The sequence below is a fragment of the Channa argus genome, chromosome 24 (genome assembly GCF_033026475.1).
Source record: "Channa argus isolate prfri chromosome 24, Channa argus male v1.0, whole genome shotgun sequence".
NCBI classification, from domain to species: Eukaryota; Metazoa; Chordata; class Actinopteri; order Anabantiformes; family Channidae; genus Channa; species Channa argus.
In genome coordinates, this window is record NC_090220.1 from 3466505 (window position 1) to 3486280 (window position 19776).

The following is a 19776-nucleotide window of genomic DNA, read 5'->3' on the forward strand; positions in this document are numbered from 1 at the left end:
TTCATGACTTCCTGATTTTGCTTTGAAAATCTATTTCCAATTTCACCAATGGCTGTGCTCAGATTGTCCAGAAGTAATAATACTAACTAACACATTTAATTGCATTTGTCTACAGGCCAGACTTGACCTCCCCGATATGGTGAAGACGTTAAAGTATTGCATGAATGGGTCAAAGCAGCCCGTTGGAAAGCATCCTTAATGTCACTGCCATGACTGGCATCTAAACAAATAGGGGGCAAGTAAACATGAGATAAAATAATAAAAAGCACTATAACGTTGACATTTCTCAACTAATTAAAAAAAAAAAAACTACACATTTACACTGCCATTTCTTACTCAAGGATGATGGTTTACAACTATCTCTCCAGGTTTCAAAAATGCACTGGACAGTTAGCAGTAACCGGTTTTAGTTGTATAAGTCATCTCTTTGATTGTTTTCTTTGCTTGACTGAGGCCAATAATTTGACCCTTCTAAAAAAAAGAGTTTCATCTTTTCCATGACCAAGGGCCTTGTCTTTTGACATGGTTGATTGAAAAATGCGAAGCTGCTTTTTGGATAAGTTAGTGCCGAATAACTTGTTGCAGACTGAGACTCACTGCAGTAATTACCCAGTGCAGGTTCTTTTCGATTCTTTTGAGCCAGGCAGTGCATATTACAAACCTAATGATATAAGTGTAGTACAAAAAGAGTTTTGTCTACTGTGAATGCGGATGGATAGGCTGCTAGATACTTATGAGGAAGTGTGTATTTGTTTATAGTCTTGCCCAGTCCATGTGGCCGCGACATTAATGTATCGCAGTAACAGGCCAAAGCACTAATGCAGCATTTAAATATATATGTCACTGGCCAAAAGGACCAGAAACTCTACTTGTGTCCCTTTTAGCAAGTTCCTATTACAATGCACTTCAGGAACTTATTCCTCCATATTTCTGATTTCATTTATTGTACACGTATTTCTATTATTTCCCATCTTAGTTCGGTTGTTAGAATGTAGACATTGTCCACACTATTTTTTGCACTTTCCATTTTTTGGGTTAGATTTTGATCAATGAATTTGATCAATATAGCAACTATACAAAAATGGACAAGATTTACCACTAGGTAGAATCTTTTCCTTTTCTAACTTACTGGGCGGAAATTCAACACAGTATTGTGTAGGTGCGAGGACATTTTTAGCTTTTTCTTGAGCTGTACACATATATGTATATATTTGTCTTAGAACCCAGTCGGAGACCAGAGTTAATTCGCTTCCCGATTTGGAGCGTTTCAGCTAAAATTTTAGGTGGTTAGCACAGCACCTGAGCACCAGCCCAGTGAAAGTGCCATGTGCATTCACTTAACGTGAATAGAGGACAAGGTTTCACTTGGCAGTTTTACACCCAGTTAAAAAAAAAAAATGAGTACTGCCCCAAAAGTCCTTCCAAAAAATAAAAAAGAGCAGTGGGATGTATTGTCTGTCATCATGGGTGAGACGGTATACAGTAGAACAACATTACCAGTGACTGATACTATTGTGAGACCAGCCGGAAATTCATCACTCATGTTATGTAACTGTATTTCACACACGATTAAATAAAGTGGTGCAACGATGATGAAGTCAATTAGCTTCATAGATTACTACAAATGTGCAGAAAGCGAACCTCCAGATATAGAGTTTTACTTTCACTGCTGGGATTAATTATTTAAAAAAGTCTCTGACTTTAAACAAGGGCACATTGACGTCAGTGTTATGCACTAAATGTCTAACAAAGGGCAATTCATCAATGCTTTAAAGTGTTCTTATTAAGACAAGTGCATGACGGGGACTGTGTGTACTTTGGGAACACTGTTTTTCCGCAGTTGAAGTACCGAACATAGGTCCTGGGACTCTCCCACTTCAAGCCCTGAAATGCTTCCCTTCTCAAAATTCTGGAGCTTCCTGACTTAGAAATGAGGCACTGGTACTGACATGACAAGAATACTAGTTCTTCTTAATGAGCCCGGGTCTTAAGAGTGAGACACATTTCACACAATGTAGCTCTAAGGCTGCAGAGTCCCTTATAAAAATGGAACAACAAAACCCTTGTTTAACACTCAAAAGTGATGAATAATAACAGAAACCACTGACGGCGTTCATTTCTCCCTGAAGTGATTTTATTATAAAGTTCATGAGGACTTACAGTATTACAAGAGATTTTGTCAACATGCGAAAACAGAACTAAGCAGAACACAGGAGTTTAACAAACTGGTAAGATAAGACAATCCACTGTTCACAATAAACATAAAAACTTATTAAGTCCTCAGGAGGTGGGAGCCGGTGAATGACTACAGTGCAGGCATAGAACGGCCACATTCACACTGACTCAGCAAAGGTCAATCCAACCAAGGCAAGATGTGCACATTTCAAGAAAACACGTTACAATTTTTATATGCCATTGGCTTTTCTTAGAACTTTTAGAAAGCTTCACTGGTATGTACATAAAACTGTACAAAAACATGGCATCACAAGCATTTTATCCTATATAAATATACCAACAATTAGGATAACAACTAGATTCTCTCTTGCAAAGACATATTTTCAAGGCAATTGTCTTTGTTCTAGATGAACAGTGAAAAAGATGAAATGTTCAGTTAATTTCAGTTTGTTTGTTTGGATGTTTGGGAGAGGGCCATTTGAATATGTACCATCAATGACATTTCAGAAAGTAAAATTAAAATACAAAAAAAAAAAAAGAAAAAAAAGAAATCGAGTAAACAGTTTCTACCAATTATCTTTGGAATTCATGCTAAAATCATCGTCTGCTCCACAGCAGATACAGGGTTGTGGAAATCTATGTACACTACACCACCAACGGATTTCTCTCTATTTTCACACAACCGGTTTGCTAAGAGTCTTCGATCAGTAAGAGAAAAAATAAAAAAGAAAAAAATCGCTTGCCAATTTTAGTACAGTTATTCATCCATCTGTCCACAGAAATGATCACCATACAATACACACTACAGAGAGGCAAAAGATACTCAAGTGAATTAAACATTAAATCAATGTTAAGCACAAATTAAACATTATTCAACATATTTTGAGTGTATTTAGGTTCTTCACAATGTCTTTTTACTTTGATCAAGGAGAACTAATCCGTGAGAGACAGAGAGAGAAGTAAACACAGTTCTTTCAGCATGAGTTCAAAAGAAACCTGGTGATATATTGTTCCAGCTGTGAAGAGGGGGAGGCCATTTTCTTTTGGAGTGAAAGAGTCCGGCTCATCAGGAAGAGGGGTAAAAGAGGCCCAGGCTGAATTTAGTTTTTTTGCAAAGAACTTAAATCAAACTTCTGTCATTCTGAGTCGTCAACCCATCTATATCGTGTATTGGCGATCAAAGAGGCAAATCTGAAGATGCATCTGGATGCCGTGCAGTTGTTAATCGAAATTGAGTCAAAGTAAGTTGGCTTCAGCATTTAAATAGATCAAGTTGTGATTGAGGCTATGTGTCATTGATTTTACCGCTCATTGCTATCTTTCTCGCTTGTCACTATTTCCAGGTCAGTGACCTTACCAGCTGCTTTCAGTTGGTGAAGCGTCTATCCACAAGTCTGAGAGGTGCGCTCCAGGGAGCCGTGGGGGTTTAATCACAGTGTATCATGGCTGTTGTTTGAATTTTATTTCAGTCACTAAATGGCTTTGAAAACAGCATAATGTGCTTTCTCCCCCTCAAGGCAAGATAATCGCCCACCTTATTTAATCATGGCCATGTCCAGTAATTTCCATATGTTTTCAGTTTAATTATTCTAAACGCAGTTTCCAATGGCAGCATGATGAGGTAAGTGCTGATAAAAATACCCCTTTTAACTGATTGTAGCTCTGCAGGTGGATTTGCATTATCTGGTGGGTGCCTTGTCCTGGGGGTGTGCTCACACATGCCCTAGCTCAGGACTCATTACTCACCCTAATTAGGAAATGTCCATTTTAGGCTCTTCCACTCTTACTCAGAGACACAGCCTCACTATGGAAATACTCTGCAGAGGTGAGGGGTATCTAATCAAATCAATGTTTAAATCAAAGACACCAGACAGCTCTACGATGTTGTAAGGCAGGCTAGTGTAGTCATCATTAACATCCAATTACTGACTAATACATAGTGTCCTTCAGACATATCCTTCAGATTCACTAGGAAAATCTTGATAAAAAAGATAAATGAAACCCACAGGCATGCCCTATTTTTTATTCTCTGTTCAATAGCCAGAGGGAGAAAATGCCTAATAACTTATTAAGCATGTTGTCCTCAATACATGGAACCTCATAATTAACACGATGTGCAATAAACTCAGCCTGACTCGTACTATCTAAATCTATGTTTGGGCCCAATAGTTTTTCTACATTTCCGCATATTAATTACAAACAAATATGTATTTTGAACCCTCTCATGTTATTGATAATGATGCTGAAGATTTGTCAAACCCATCTATTAATCGACTTCGAGGTCCACTTTGGCTGTTCGATCATTTCTGTGGGCGCACCGTGCGCCACAGTTCACCTCTGAAGAACCGCGTGTCTAGTGAGATTGAATACTCTGAAAAACAAAGAAAGTACTCTGAATGTAGAGCACTCATCCAGTCTGTGTCAGTGTCATATTAACTTCCAAATGTACTCTTATCTCTCCGTTGTCTCTCAACAACTCAAGTGCCCTTTCATGGAAATAACTCCTCACGCATTCATTAGATCTACAAAGGTTCTTATGGATGACGACGGGGGGAAAGGACCGCGAGCTTTAGTGGAAAAGGGGTATGAGTTACAGGTAGGGCCCATCTGATTGTCAAGACAGAGAAGAGCATTTTAAACTCATACACGCAGGTATGATTTTTTTTTTTGAAACCGAGTGAGTCACAAGGTTTTATAAAAACAAGCCAATCAGAACATGTCTACTCAGCGCTCCGCGTTTGGTCATTGTGACTCCGAGGTACTGTGGCCAAGTCAACCGTTTCCATGATGAACGATAGGTCACAGTGCTGAGAGTCAGTGGAACATCATGTCAGTTTAAATGTTGCCACACAGCCTTGTCCACCAGTGGCAGCACTCTACGGGGAGCAGAGGTAAAGGCCATTCTACTATGATTAGGGGGTCAAAGGTGTGTGTGATTGCCTGGAACGGATAAATGCCTTCCACAATATCGAGCTCCACTCGTGGAGATGGTTTCAATCAAGTTTAAACAGCAGCAGCAAAGAAAAGCTTAAATATGCTAAAATTCTGAGGCAATTTTTTTTCAGCTTATGCCAGACAAAAATATATGTAGAACACACCATTCAAATGTATTTACAGCACTGTACATTAAGAGAGACCATTTCATCTGATTGTTAGTCAAAGGTGTTATGCCTTCCGATAGGTCTGATAGGTCCTGACTGGCTGTTTAATAAAGTTTATCTAATAATGGCACTGATCACCACTTTCAAACTTCACAGAGTGGGACTTGGCTAACTACCACAATAATTTAACTTTAATACTAAAGTAGCCATTGCCATTTGCATTTCCTTTTGATCTGTTTGAATTGTATCCGTCAATCATTTGTATAAACGAATGAGTGCATTCATTGACTTTGTGGAATTCTTCATAAATATGCTAATAAATTAATCATTTAAGGAGGAAATGACAAAAACAAGTGTTCATGCCAGTGATTGAATGAGTCACAGCCTATTTTTACCTACAAAACGGGCATTGGCTTTTCTGTGTGGACAGCCTGTCTAGAGTGGGTGTATCCCTTCCTTGTTTGTGCAGATGATGATAATTCTCACAGGTAAATTTCTCTTTTTGGAGTGTGGGCAGAGGGGGAGGTGGGTGGGAACTCAGAGGCTACGCTCAGGGGCATCTCCTCTAGGGGGCAGTCCTGACTGGCGTCGTGACCATTGTTGGAATAGGCACTGCGGGAGGGCGGAAGGCGCGACCGGTGCTCCTCACCACCCAGTCTGGCGCTCCCGTTTGCCAGGCGTCCCAGGCTCCCTCTCTCCTGGTAAGGCACGAAGGTGGAGAGTTTCGGGGGGTTCCTGGTCTTGCGTACAGGGGAGGGATGCCCAGGCATCCAGCAGGCGTCTGAGTGGCCCAATTCGCTGCACTCGGTCGTACAGTTTCCGGTCATTGCCACATCAGGGAGGGAGCGGATATCTGTGGGCAGGAGAGAGAAAACAGCACCATCAGTGAGAGCATCATGGTGAGAAACATCGGAACAACGTTCATAAAAGTCATTAAAAGGCATTTGCGAACAGAAATGGTGTCATCTGAAACACCCCATGAAACCCACTCCCCTCCTTGAGATCTTTGCAGCTGTTGCTAAGCAGTCAGCAGCAGTTGCTATGTAGCTGTTGCTATGCACTGTGTAATGAGCGCTTCTGTGTGTGTGTAGTCCACTGGCTGATGTGATATATTCAGGAGATGGCAAACTGTGTCTATGCTATTTAGAAGAACCCAACAGCAGTTTGTCTGATACATTTGTAATACATCACTGTATTGTTAATACAATCGTATTGATTTCTATTATACATGATGTGTAGGCTGTTTATAGTCCTTCAAATACCGTATGAGTCAACTAGAAATAAAGACTACAACGATGAACAAAACACACTGTACTGTAGGCACAAACTGTTTGGGTACAAATAGAGAAGAACCCTTTGGGCAAATCTACTGTCGAATGAGGTATTGATTGACAGTGCTGAAATGAGTTCCCTGCCCTTGATTATCATCCAATTTTTATTCAGCTGTTCCTAATTAAATAAATGGGCCCATGACCTAGTGACCTCATTTTAATGTACGAGCTGCGAAAGCTCCAAAATAAGTTGGCTTCAGCGAGCACCCAGGACTATCATAAAACTGCAGTGAGGAACCCATGCATCTGCCTTTCAGAAAGTGGGTGTGCAGCTTGGCAGACAATAGACTTGTTAAGCAGCCCACCTGTTGACAAGCTAAACATACAGCTCAGATTAAATGGAAATACCACTCCATTTATCTTTATTATCCCTTAAGACTCGGACGAGGACGGCCAAATCAATGTCTGTGAAGAGAGGAGCAGACAACTCAAATCAGTGTCTGTGATGTCACCTCGATGTAAAGTTTTGATCGCTGTGATAAAACACATTACTGCAATGCCACAATGCTGTTCACACCATGAAAGAACATGTCCATGACAGACACTTTGTCTTGTTTTGTGGCTACTGGATAGAGTAAATGCATTCGCAGAGGAAGCAGAGAGCTCAGTGCTCCACACAACCAGCGGAAAGATGTTACTGACTGTGAATGATGCAACCACGAGAGATGACGTACTGGAGGCAGTGGTGAGAGTTCACAGTTAATCGAGAAAATGCCAGCTTGACAGTGAGGCTATCAGACATGCCATCAGTATTGTACTCATGACCAGTGGCAAGATAATTATCCCACAAAATGTCAGACCTCTGAAACTGGGAAAAACTGCATCTGCCTTCAAGACTTCAGTCAGTCAAAAGCCAAAATGAGACAGGGTGTGTTTTGGCAGGGCATGATTTAAGGGTTTAAAATGCTCCATAAAAATGCGCTCGTGTTTCTAGTTCTCATTTGGGTTTCCTTTTTAATGTCTAAAATATTTATTTCTCGTGGCTAATCCATATACAATTGTCCCAATGTTTAGTAAAATAATAGTAATTAGACAGGACAAATGCATAGCTTTATCTACTGTAGCAGTTAATCTCATTGTTCCCGTAATCCTAAATAGCTCGATGTTTAGGCCATTTACTTCACAAGTGAGCAACGTTCTGCCTTCTTCATGCTTAATTATATCATTATGCTTAAGTGGCAAATTCTTCTCCGTGTTGACTAGGCCAATGTCAATGAAGTAAGATTCTTTTCAAATTAATGAACTACACTTTTATGCCTGATTAAGAGAGAAGAACCTGAATCCGGAGCTTAAAGAAAAGGCAACCAAAGCATGAGTGTGTGCGCACGCTGCCTTATGCATGATGATTGGAGTTTTCATTTTCTCAGCTCCACTAAGAGCGTTGTCTGCATGCATCACTGCAGCGAAATGGACCCTTGCTACAAAAGATGTTCATGGGAAGAGAGTTGGGGGCTGAGAAGTGTGCTTCTAAGCACAAGCACAGTCATGTAGGCATCTACTCCAAAAGGATTTCACACTTGATTAAAACCTCTCCACAGCTTCCAGGAGGTTTACGCCACACCAAGCAGCCTCGTGTAAAATCTGGCATAGCTCCACAACAAAAACTCACTGTATGTACATGTACTCTGGTTTTCTACAACACTTCACATGCCACAATTGGGCACAGTTTTTTTCATTATGAATAAGAAATTGTGCACTTAATAGGCTTTGGTAGAGAACTCGCTTAACTAGAGAAGTGCACAGATTTTAAAATGCAGACTATTTAATATACAATTTCTATAATTTGTCTTTTTGCTCTTTTTGTCCCAGAAAAAAAAAATAATATAAAAGACATAAAGGTTAACACTGCCACATCTTCACTGACAGTGAGGTTGATAAATGACTGTGTTCTTAGAAAATATTATTTGCACCTATTTAATGAAATGCCAACCAAAAGAAAACACGTAATGTAAAATGATACCATGCACCAGTGACATGATGAATTAAAGCACATTCTGAACCGTGCTCATCATCATCAAGAGCCAGAAAATCAGCAATGACAGCTAAATGCACCATGCAGCTTGCCAAAGTCTGCCATTTTCCTCCAACCGTGCCAAAGCGCAAATCACACATCATCGAGCGAGGACACACGGTGGATGCTCTAATGCCAGTGTTTTTAGTAGGTCATTACGTTGTCGGTTGGTGTTTCATCCAAATTTTATATGGTTTTATTTATAAAGTAGCTTTGACATATTGTCTGTTCTTACCAGACAATTTAACAAACGCGTGGTCTATATTCAACTGCAACCTGTCATGTTGGACTAATTGTTGGTGCGTGCTGTCATTAGTGCTCTATAGGGCATAAAATTTCTAGTCACACATGTCAGCTTGCAACACTTTTTCAACAAGTAATAATAATAAATTGGCTTTCGTGTAGTTGTGACAGCATGTTATAATAGGGTGTCATTTGCGAGAGCACAAGTTTTTACATTTGCTTGCACTGACCTTTATGTCACACTAAAATCCATCTTTGGAAAAAAAAAAAAAAAAAAAAATCAATACTGATAATTATATTTTTGTGTCTGGCTTTTGCTGTGGCCATTAGCCATCTGTACCTGTAGTACCCACTTACAGTGTGGCACAATACTGTATCTACTGTCTGCTCTTCACATCAAAACAGGCTCCTGCACTTAGCTGCGATGATTATTGAATATTTGGTGGACATGATGAAGTAAATGAGTCAACCACTCGGTTAAGGAGCAGCCAAAGACACAGTTGGAAAATTGGTATTTTCTCACCCACTCAAACCTGTTTTCTGCTGCGCCTATACCTGAAATAAATCTGCTCACAGTCTGGAACAAACCCTTTGGAGTTTATAGTCTTGTATGTCATGGATGGAAAGCCAAGGTGGACAATGGAGAACAGATGGGCAAACCACAGCACTATTATGCCAGTGGCTGGAACAGGCTGACTGGATTTAGAGAGCTTGTGATTTGGTTTTGAAGAGCAGTGACTCAATGACGTTTCTTCCTCTCTGCACAGCAGAATTCTTTTCCTCTAGTCTTGGAGAAAGATTGCGCCTGCAGCTTTCTCCTTTCATAATGGGTCAGTCCTATCTGCTTGCTTTAAGCAATATCATAGAAAAAAAGGAAAACTAATTTCCACTTTCAACCACCTTCAGTAACACATCGGCGACCCCGGTGAGCCTTAGCTTCTAAATGCAACCCCAATGCAGCAGCATAACATGCACTCCACAGTGCAGTTACAGAGTGGGGGTACAGACAGAGCTTAACCCCCTGGCTGACAGATACATGTGAGGGGTGGGTTTGCATGCTGCTTGCATCAGGGTGCCAGTGGGAGGTGTTGAGTGTCTGAGGCAGGCTTCCTCATCGTCTGATCCCCTGCCCACGGGCATGGGGGAAGCTGCCTCTTCCTGAGATTTCACACTGCTTCTCTCTGTTTGATTGCAAATGCTGCCTCTCCCCACCGGCTGCTTTCCAGCGTGTGCGCCACGCTGCTATGATCGATGGCGAACAAATATGAGAGACCCACAGCTCATGGAGGGATAACGGGGAAAAACAGCTACCATCGTTTGGGAGTGTGCGAGTGATATTAATGGTATATTTGTGGTCCCTGCAAACAGTTTGTGTGGTAAATGACTAAAAAGTTACAAGAAACAAAAGGGAAAAGAAGAAATCGGAGCAGACATTAGTGTCTGGTGCAGGCTATCAGTATAATAACTGGGTGTGAATGTGGTCTGTGGTTGTCATTCTCTGTGAAGAAAAACAAGAAACTGGGGTTTTGTGTTTTCATTTTTTTTTTTTGCTATGACATGTCAAGTCTTGTTTTTCAATTGCTCAGAACACTTTCTCACACTAAGCAGAAGCCTCCAGTCTTTTGTTTTTTTTTTTTCCTCCAGAGGGGAGCATTTTTAACAGAGGAAAAGCTGCTACAAGCACACAAACGCAGTGTTGACATGCAGATGTTTCCTTGCTCATTGTAATGTATTACAAAAGAATAAACTTTTTCACCCTAGATGTGCAATTTCACATCCCACTAGCAAAAGTAGATTTAGTATATTTTTTTTTTTGTCACCTTACCTATAAAGAAAGTAAGATGTGAGACAGACATACAATTAACCATTTACATACAATCCCATAGAATTATTCTCAATATAATGAGGATGTTTTACACCAATCCATGCTTTGTGTACTGTGGCTCACATACACACCATAACCTGCCTGCTTTAACCGCCTTGCTGGACACAAGGCCTATTATCAATGCATTGCTAATGGATGTTGCTGTGTCCTTTGCTTCATGACAACACATTCACGACTGCATTACTTGACATTGTCATGGAAATCATTTTATCTCTGTTCGGTGTTGTGGAACCAGGTTCATCAATTCCCAGTCAAACTGCCTACAGAAGGTGAGGCGGTAATAAGAATTGATATTGAAGCTTAAGGGGTCTCCTTCACAGATTCGGGAAGTTCTGAATTCTCGGCTTGCTGAGGTGGCGAGCCTCTCGCCAACAGAGGTCATCAAAAAAGCCAAAAAAAAAACAAAAAAACACAACAACAACAAAAAGAAGCGCTGTGGATGGTTCAATGGGTGATGCTACTCCTCCTGTCAGTTCGCTTGCCATCCACCATTTTGTCTTAGCCTTCCGTTATTTGAAGACGTCCTTTTGTATCACTGCATTTGACAAAGCCTTAGCACCTGCTGACAGATCACACTATGCACCAGCTCCTCCAATTGAGAAGTTGATATGCGTTGTGATATGTCAACCAATAGTGAGGCTTTGTCAAACTGTGACATGCACACAAAAACAAACACACACACACACACACACACACAGTATTTTCCAATAGAACAGATTCAAAACATTTGTGGATGACTGTAGGGGAACAGTGCTAAATGACTATATAGTTGCTTTTAAAAGTAATATAATTGTTTGTGTGTTGGTGCACGGAGGTGTTATGAGATGAAATGCCTGTGTTTAGAACAGCTTCATGCCTCTGCCTACAACAATGTGTTTGGCTTGCTGGCCAATTACTGACTGGAAATTGCATTCTGAACCTTGACAACAGAATATTGATCTACAGCGGCTGCCAATGCAAAAAAACAAAACAAATTATTTATCATGAACATATTGTAAAGTAGGAGATTCAGCTTTGTGCATCACATAAATCTAGCTCCTCTACCGATTTAGTTCAAACAATGCTAGTTTTGTTTTATGCAGTCAATAAATGAGACTGCGAGGTAACATCACATGGTAACAGTAAATACAGAGCAGGTTTCAATAGGCTGCAATTAAGCATTACAGATCCTGCAGTGCTGTATGTCTTGACCATAGCACTACTTATAAAGATAACTTTGACTTAAGAAGAAAAGATGGCCACACAGTTTTGCCTAAATCATCAATTAGAGCAGTGCGCTTGGATGATAAACAACATTAATCTATATGCTGAGTTCAATCTCATATTCATGCACAGAGTGCTTCAGGGACTCGGATTAGAATGTGCATGTTTAGTTTGTAAAGCATTACTTTGACATCAGTGCCTACATTTAGAAATCTGCATTTGTTCTTTAGGCCAGTAGAGAAATTGTATTAATGCTGTTTATTTAAAGCTTTATTGTGGGTCATGCCATAGTTAAATAGTCTGCACTTATTTTGCACTTCTCTACCTATTGGTACTCAAAGCGCTTTGCACTGCTTTTCATTCACCGATTGACACTCACTCACACACCGACTGCTATGCAGCTGACCAACGCTCACTGGGAGCAACTAAGTTGGGGTTTAGTGTCTTTCTCAAGGACACTGGGGATCGAACCAACAACTAAGGGATTGGTGGACGACCGCTCTACCACCGGCACCACATAGTTGATGAAGGATGTAATACTAAACATAAGCTGATGCTGATTTGGATTTAGATACACGGTTCTTTATGTATGTGTTCGATGTCCAGATGTAACCATTAACCGAGATAATATACAGTACAAGGACAATGTTAAGCATCTGACTCGGGATATGATTATTTAGTAATAATGTGTTAATATGCTGTATACCATGCTAACTAAACTATTGCACAGACGTTGCAGCTTTTTATGTTCAGTGGGGAACTGATCTTCTAATCTTTTTATGGCAGTCAAGTGTTAACCTGGCTGCATAATTACATTTAGGCCCACTCTGCTCCGTCTCCTCCTGCTTTCTCTCTCTTGAAATAAGAAACCTTGCATTTCCTTTTCAGTTTTGTGTGTAATTTAATTAGAAAAGCGAAGAAATGTAGACTAAATCCCTGAGGTTGGGGAGGTTGTGACTGGACGCTCAATAGCCTGATGATTTTTCTTTCTTTCTTTCTCTCTTTATTTCTTTTTCTTTCTTTCGGCCACACAGTGTAACTCCATTACAAATTTTGCCATAGATCAAAGAAGACAACTGGGTTTAAAAATGTTAATGTCCAGCTGAACAACTTGCCCGACTCTGATTTGTTTTGGTTGTGCTGTAAGGGCGACGTGTATCTCAGCAAGCAAAAGAGTCTGTTCCTGGTGCAGATCAGCTATTAAAAAAAACATGCAATACTTCATTTGGCCTAATAACTGGGGAAAGCTTAAAGATGGAACTGAAAACGGAGCTGAGAAAAATGATCACCAGAAATACTTTGATGTCAAGTTTATGACTGATTTAATGTGAAATACTGCCATGATAATTAGACTGACCATTTTATCACCCAACACGTCTCTGATTACTGTGTGACATTTACTTGAAGAGTCACTTGTCTATTCCTGTCTCACACCCGAACCTTCTTTCTTCTCTTGTCTGAATGTCTCTTTCTTGGTCGCTGCCTTTGAAGATTTCTTCCTCTTTTAGGCTTTCGTTTTTGCACTCTGTAGCCCTTTCTAGCACAGTGGCAGCGCTCCATGGCCTCATACTAGCAGGTAGAAGATGTTTCCTTTGGCAACCAGTCTTACACTGCCTGTGTCCACTGCACTTAACTCGTTTATTTCCTGTCTGAATTTTGCGAGAAATGTTTTTGCAGCAATTGACTTTTCTGGTTTTATTGTAGCTTTGTCTCCCACATACTGACCTAACTCTATTTAACATATCTCACAGCTCACAGTTTTCAATTAAATTTAAAACACTTATTATTTTTACACCAGGAGAGGCATGTTTTAAGTACACCCAGCACATACACTGCTTCTACATTCAAACAGCATCAAATAATGTGGGTGCAACTCACCAGCAATTTTATATTTATCAGCGAGAAAATGAAAGTCTCCTTTATATGCAATCTACAGGTCTAATTATCAAAGAAGGAATTATTTTTCACTCAAGATTTTCTTTTAGAGATAATTCAACTGCATCCCTTTCAAGCTCACTACCTTTAACTCATTGATCTTATTGACATGTAGAATGAATGTCTGTTGTTCTTCCTCCCCTTTCGATCAAGATGTTATCTCTCAGCTAATTCTGCCTTTGATCTCCACGATCTGCAGTGTGAGACACGGGGAACTCAGGAGATCTAACATTAGCTTCTAATTATCCTACACCTGCGTAGAAGTCTGAACAGAAAATAGAAAAAGACGAACAGTTTCAGAGAGTTTTTCTGCTCAGTAGTAGACATGCTGTTCCAAGACAACTTTTATCATGTCGTCATACATCACATCTTTAAAACAGCAACTAAGTGGTCAGGTCAGAAGGTCTATATAGTCTGGATGTGTTCCAGGCAAAATGCATATATCAGCACCAGTGATATAAAGACACAACTGTGATATAAAGAGATAAAACTTAACCCACACAGATTTCAATGATACAGTGCAGTAATTGTATGCAAAGTATAGACAAACATCAACATAATCTCACAAAATCTGATCTTTAGAATCATGTAAGCAGTCCATGCAGCAGCTAAATAACATCCCTGCAGAGGCAAAGCTGTATTTGACCATTTACTGCAGAACAGCAAGTTGCTGCTTGACTGACAATGACTGGGAAAGTCAGCACACTAAGGCAGTCAAATGGAAAGCTCTGTTCCCACAAAGCTCTGAACAATGAAGCTATGTCTTTGGAGCAGGACAATTCAAATTTCTTACATGATGAAATATGAAAATTGTCTTTTGTGTGGCAGCGAGGCAACAGGAAAAAGAACTGCAGCCGTCTCCCAGTGCTGCTCTACCCGTCTGTACCCTCTGCCAGGCGCAAGCTTCTCTGACAAGGCTTTGATTAAGAAAAGGGGAGAAAATATCACATGGAATCGAGAACATGATTGAAAATATAATTACTAAGGGAAACTGCATATTTCAGTCTTTATGTATGGACTTAAAGAGAAACGCAGAACATAGAAAGCAGCAGGGGCCATGATGCTGACTTCTGAGGCCAGCGTGAGTCCGCTCTCCCCTGTTGTTCCTTACTGATCCACGGCTTTCAGCTGCTTGTGTCTGATTGACTTTTATAAGCTTTGGCTTGGTGAAGAAGGGTCAACACTCATGTTCTTTGATGTTGCTGAAACCAGAAATACAGAAATAACCATAGCACAATAACACCTTTGACCCGATCTTTGGTCAGATATTGGAATAAATGCGGAGGAGAGGCACGAACACTTACTTTGTGTAATTGAATGAAGACCACACCTGCACTTTAGTGCTGTTCTGTATATAAACGGGACATTAAAACAGCAATATAAATGTTTTATCACATTAAAATAACATAAATGGACAGGACGTGCACTACATTATGATATAATAAAATGAAAATTTAATGAACTGGTGGCTAAATGAGGTCATGTACACAGCACAGTTGTCTGGGTTGTCCTGGTTGTGTATGGTTCATTCTCTTCAGTGGCTGGAGATTTTTCAGTCTGTTTTTTCAAACAATAATGGACGTATTCACCATGATTTTGTGCAATGTGAATGCGGCCAGTGCCGTGCTAAACTGGGGCGATCGAGTGCAAGGGAAGCCAAAGCAGCAACAACAACGAAGCAGGAAAGCTGTAAGAGATGGAAAAAAAAAAAAAAAAACATGCAGCAAACGCACAACAACAGTAAACATCACTGTCACTTTTTCTTTTTTTTTTTTCTTTTTTCTTTTTTTTATTAAAGTGGCTGCTCTCGCCATCTGTTTTTTCAGCGCCTGTGGTGGCGGAGTGTTTGATGGGTACTTCATCTCCAGGCAAGATACTGTTTCAAAGTAGACAGCTCATCAAGATGAGTGACAACTGTTGGGGCCTTGCAACATGACCATCCGAGACGGAGCAGCAAAAAAAGGAACGCGAAAGTAAAACTGACCTTTGCTGTTGACCAAGGAATTGTATGATGATCAACCGATGACTGATGAGCAACTCGAACAAAAATCTGTCACAATTTTACAATGAAGTCAGGTACCGTGTCTAGGTAGTGCAACGCTACAGCGAAATGCTTAGTGGAAACAATGTACTACAGCTCTTTTTTGGTAGCTCACAGGAGAAAGTTTTAAAATCAGTTTTGAATGCCAGACGTAATCACTTAGATGTTGCAGTATTCTGATTATTTTGTCACCTTGAAAGCATAACAGCGCAACATGCTTGGCCATCAGGTAAAGCAAAAGAAATTCAAGCCAGATTTATTTAGCTTAGAACATACAGGACACCGACAGGACAATGCACTAAGTTAACACATAACTGCATGTTATGAATCAATCCTTTCACTAGGAGGAAATTATCATTTGTAAACTACCACCACTAACAACAACCACAGCATAGTGCTGATTTCTTAGTGTACTGAGGACATTTTCAGTTTCACAGGATGTAACCGTTTTCTAAGGTCCTTTAACTGCAGCAAATTCTAACATATCCTCAACTGACTGTGGGAAAGCCTTAAAGCTAGAGCAGCTCCACTCCTCTGTGACTCGCTGGAAATAAGGAAATGCATGTCAGACCCATACAGTACAATTCCAGTCCCTCAAGTGCCATCCATCATTGAAGGGCAGAGCACTAGTCGGAGGGAGGTTCGGCGGCTCTCGGTCCCCATCACACTATGATGGAGAGATGACCCCCGGGGCCTTTCTCTGATGCCGGCTTGAGCTGCCCAACCAACTGAGGTTGAAGTGGATCTGGGCCCCTGCCAGCATCCCCCTCCCCGATGCACAGTGCTCTACCTGCTCTACAAATCACATTTGGGGTGAGACTGGGTAAGACCCGCCGAGAGCAACAGAGCTCTACCACTACTTTCTATTTCTGACTCCACAATTATCCTTAAAGTTTCCAACTCAGGATCCCATGGACCTGCCAGTGGACGTTCAACTAAAAAGAGCATCTCTCACCGCCATGAGCGACACCAGACTAATTAAGAGGTCTTTCTCCATGTGTCTTTCTAAACTTGTACGTTCAAGCCCACGTTTGCACGCATATTAACCACCTCCAAACCTGCTGCTTCAGCATGCTGTTACCCAAACTCACTGGCGTGGCAAGCGCACACAGTTCGCCATTTTTTTCCAAGTATAGAGAGCCATCCACTTTTGTAAGTGTAATACATGAGCGCATCTAAAGCTTAGCGATACTGGCTTAGGAATACTGGCTCACTCATTCATTTTACAGGCTTAGTGCTAAAACCAGACATTTTCAGTGGCAGCACGGTGTTAAAAGCACTATTTATGGAACCTAATGTGTGCTTATATGCGTGTGCTTTTCTTTCTGCACATTATTCTGAACACTCATCTGGGTCTTCATCCATGTTATATACATGTGGATAAGAGCTGAGTAGCTTGTGTAGACCTCAATTAAATGGAAGAGAACTGGGGAGATGTCCCTCGACAATGTTCCGGAAATCTACTGAATCTCTTCTGTTGGTAACATTTATTTTTTTATAATTTAAACAAGATTTTGTCTGTTTCTGCATATTTCCCTGTCTTTAATGCCAACATACTAATATTTATATACAAAGAATAGTGATTAAAAAAACAAATCAACATAATTTTAAAAAACGAGGTAAAAACTACACTTGCTAATAGAAATGTTTGTATGACAACATGAAACTATAAATCGACGACAAATTAAATTAAAACCCTTAATAAATGAGTGGGAGGACATAATGAATGCAGATGTTTCCAAACAGGTGCACTGCACGGTACATCTGAGCAATTAACATCCAATCATGCCCTGTAACATGTATAAAAATGCTGAGTGAACCCAGCTGATTCTGACTTTTGATCAAGATGGCAAGAGGAAAAGATCGATGTGGCTTTGAAAAAAGGGGTTCATCGTCGGGGCACAGATGGAAGCAGCTTTGTTCACAGAGACTGCTCCACTGGCAAAAGGACAAGTGACATCTGCATTTAGATCTACAGACATCGGTAAACAAGGTTGGAAAATGTGGAAAAAATATTATTGATGATGGTAATGGTTGTGTGAAGGGTGGAAAAGCAGAGGAACGTCGACTGAAAACGTCAATGCAGACCATGATGAACCTGTGTCAGCAAGATCTGTCAACATTTACATACAGGGGAAATAATAGTAGGGCTGCAGCACATGAGCCCTTCATTACCAAGAATAGGCATTTGAGATTTCAGTGGTGCAAAAATGATTTGGGACCACTTGTCCTCTAAAACTGGAGTTTCTACTGTGTTATTCTGAGTGCTCGCTTTTATCCTATTATATGATGAAGCATTTCTATCCTGATGGGAGTGGTCTCTTCCCGGATGGCAATGACCCCACCAATTAGCGCACGCTGATGAGAATAAAAACGACATCCATCATAAGCTGTGGCCTTCACGTCAACCGTTCTCAACCCAGTTGGACGACTATAGGAATTTTGGACTGAGGTTCTACACGGCACTCTCCCCCACCATCATAAAAACACCAGATGAGCAAATGTCATATGGAACAATGGCGATCCAGTCAATGCCACGGGGCACCCAAGCTGTCCTGGTGGCACACATGGCTCAACGCCTTACGAATGAGACGCTGGCTTTTCCTCCAATTTTTCACCTGTCTGTAGACAGTGAGTACTGAAGCCCACATACATTTCAGATTCAGACAAAAACATGTTATTATCTGTGATGTAACAAAAGTCTTCCAGTCAACTGGACAAAATGATGAAACTACAGAGAAACCACTTTTATGTATAAAAGAAAGTAGGGGTAGATTTATTGAGATAATGGGACCTCTATTCTGGCCATGTCTGGATTTCACATGTTGCTACAGTCTGTACCACACAATAATAAGTCAGTTCGCTCTGAAAGACAATAAGGCAGTTCCATACTTTGCTGCAGTTAATGGTCTGAGCTGTATTGCCATGTATTGTCTCTCACACAGCACTGTTCAAATGTCTGGTCTGTCTGAATTAATTTGACAAATGCTGTAATGCGTGTGGCCACAGTTTGGGATGAGTGCCTAAGTCACATTGTTAGCGATCACACAAGCGAGAGCACATTTTCTGATTTAAAATGGGCAAAGAGAAATCTAGACAAATTCAAAACTGTAGCAAGTTGACACATCATCAGTTCCATTTTGGATGCGGCTGCATTGTCATGTCTCTGCTATAGCAAACCATTGTGAGTGGTGTCAAAGCCTAATCCAGGTTAGAGAGTTTAATTCTGCTCCATTTAAGATCTCCTAGTGACCTATTTGCTTGAAAAAAAAAAAAAACAAACACAAGGGGGGGGGGGGGGGGGGCAGCAGCTGATGAACAGAGCATAATGCCTGTGCTAGAATGAGCTCAAGATTGTAGCCGTATTATTCATGACAACTTGCCTCAGGGGGCCACTTGCATGGACTTTTTTTTCCACAGGAGCTTCAGCAGAACTGCCAGCCCCATGACCTGTCCCTTCTCGGGTGGCGGCAGTTCCAGCAGTGGCTGGCATGGGCCACAGCGCTGATACAGGCTGGCGTGGTCCACTCCACTCAATAGTACTAACAGGCAGGGACTCTGACAAGGCACAATGACATCTGCTTGAGGAAACCCACACCACTGCATCAGCACGCTGTATTGGCACCCAGGCAGGGGCCCAAGCTGCCATTCGTAAGCCAAACAAGCCCCATTAGGCTGATGATCCTCCTTTCAGTCTGCACAACATCTTCCTCCACATCTTTCTTTGTTCAAAATGTTTATTGTTCTTTGTACACACACTTCAGATATTCCCAGTGTGCTCGTGATGCTGAAACAGTAAGGTTAAACTGGTGATACCCTGTATGATACTGATATGGGAAGCACTGAAAGCA

The 19776-nt window shown here is 40.8% G+C and overlaps 1 protein-coding gene across 1 annotated transcript in view; it reads right to left on the reverse strand.

Moving 5' to 3' along the window:
• Window positions 1-2124: 2124 nt before the first annotated feature.
• The window catches only part of pcdh1a (protocadherin 1a), an 82011-nt gene continuing 64359 nt past the window's right edge, over window positions 2125-19776 (reverse strand). The window contains exon 5 of the mRNA XM_067494712.1: window positions 2125-6129. Coding sequence (XP_067350813.1) covers window positions 5759-6129 — 371 coding nt within the window. The 3' untranslated portion in view covers window positions 2125-5758. The remainder of the gene's footprint in view (window positions 6130-19776) is intronic.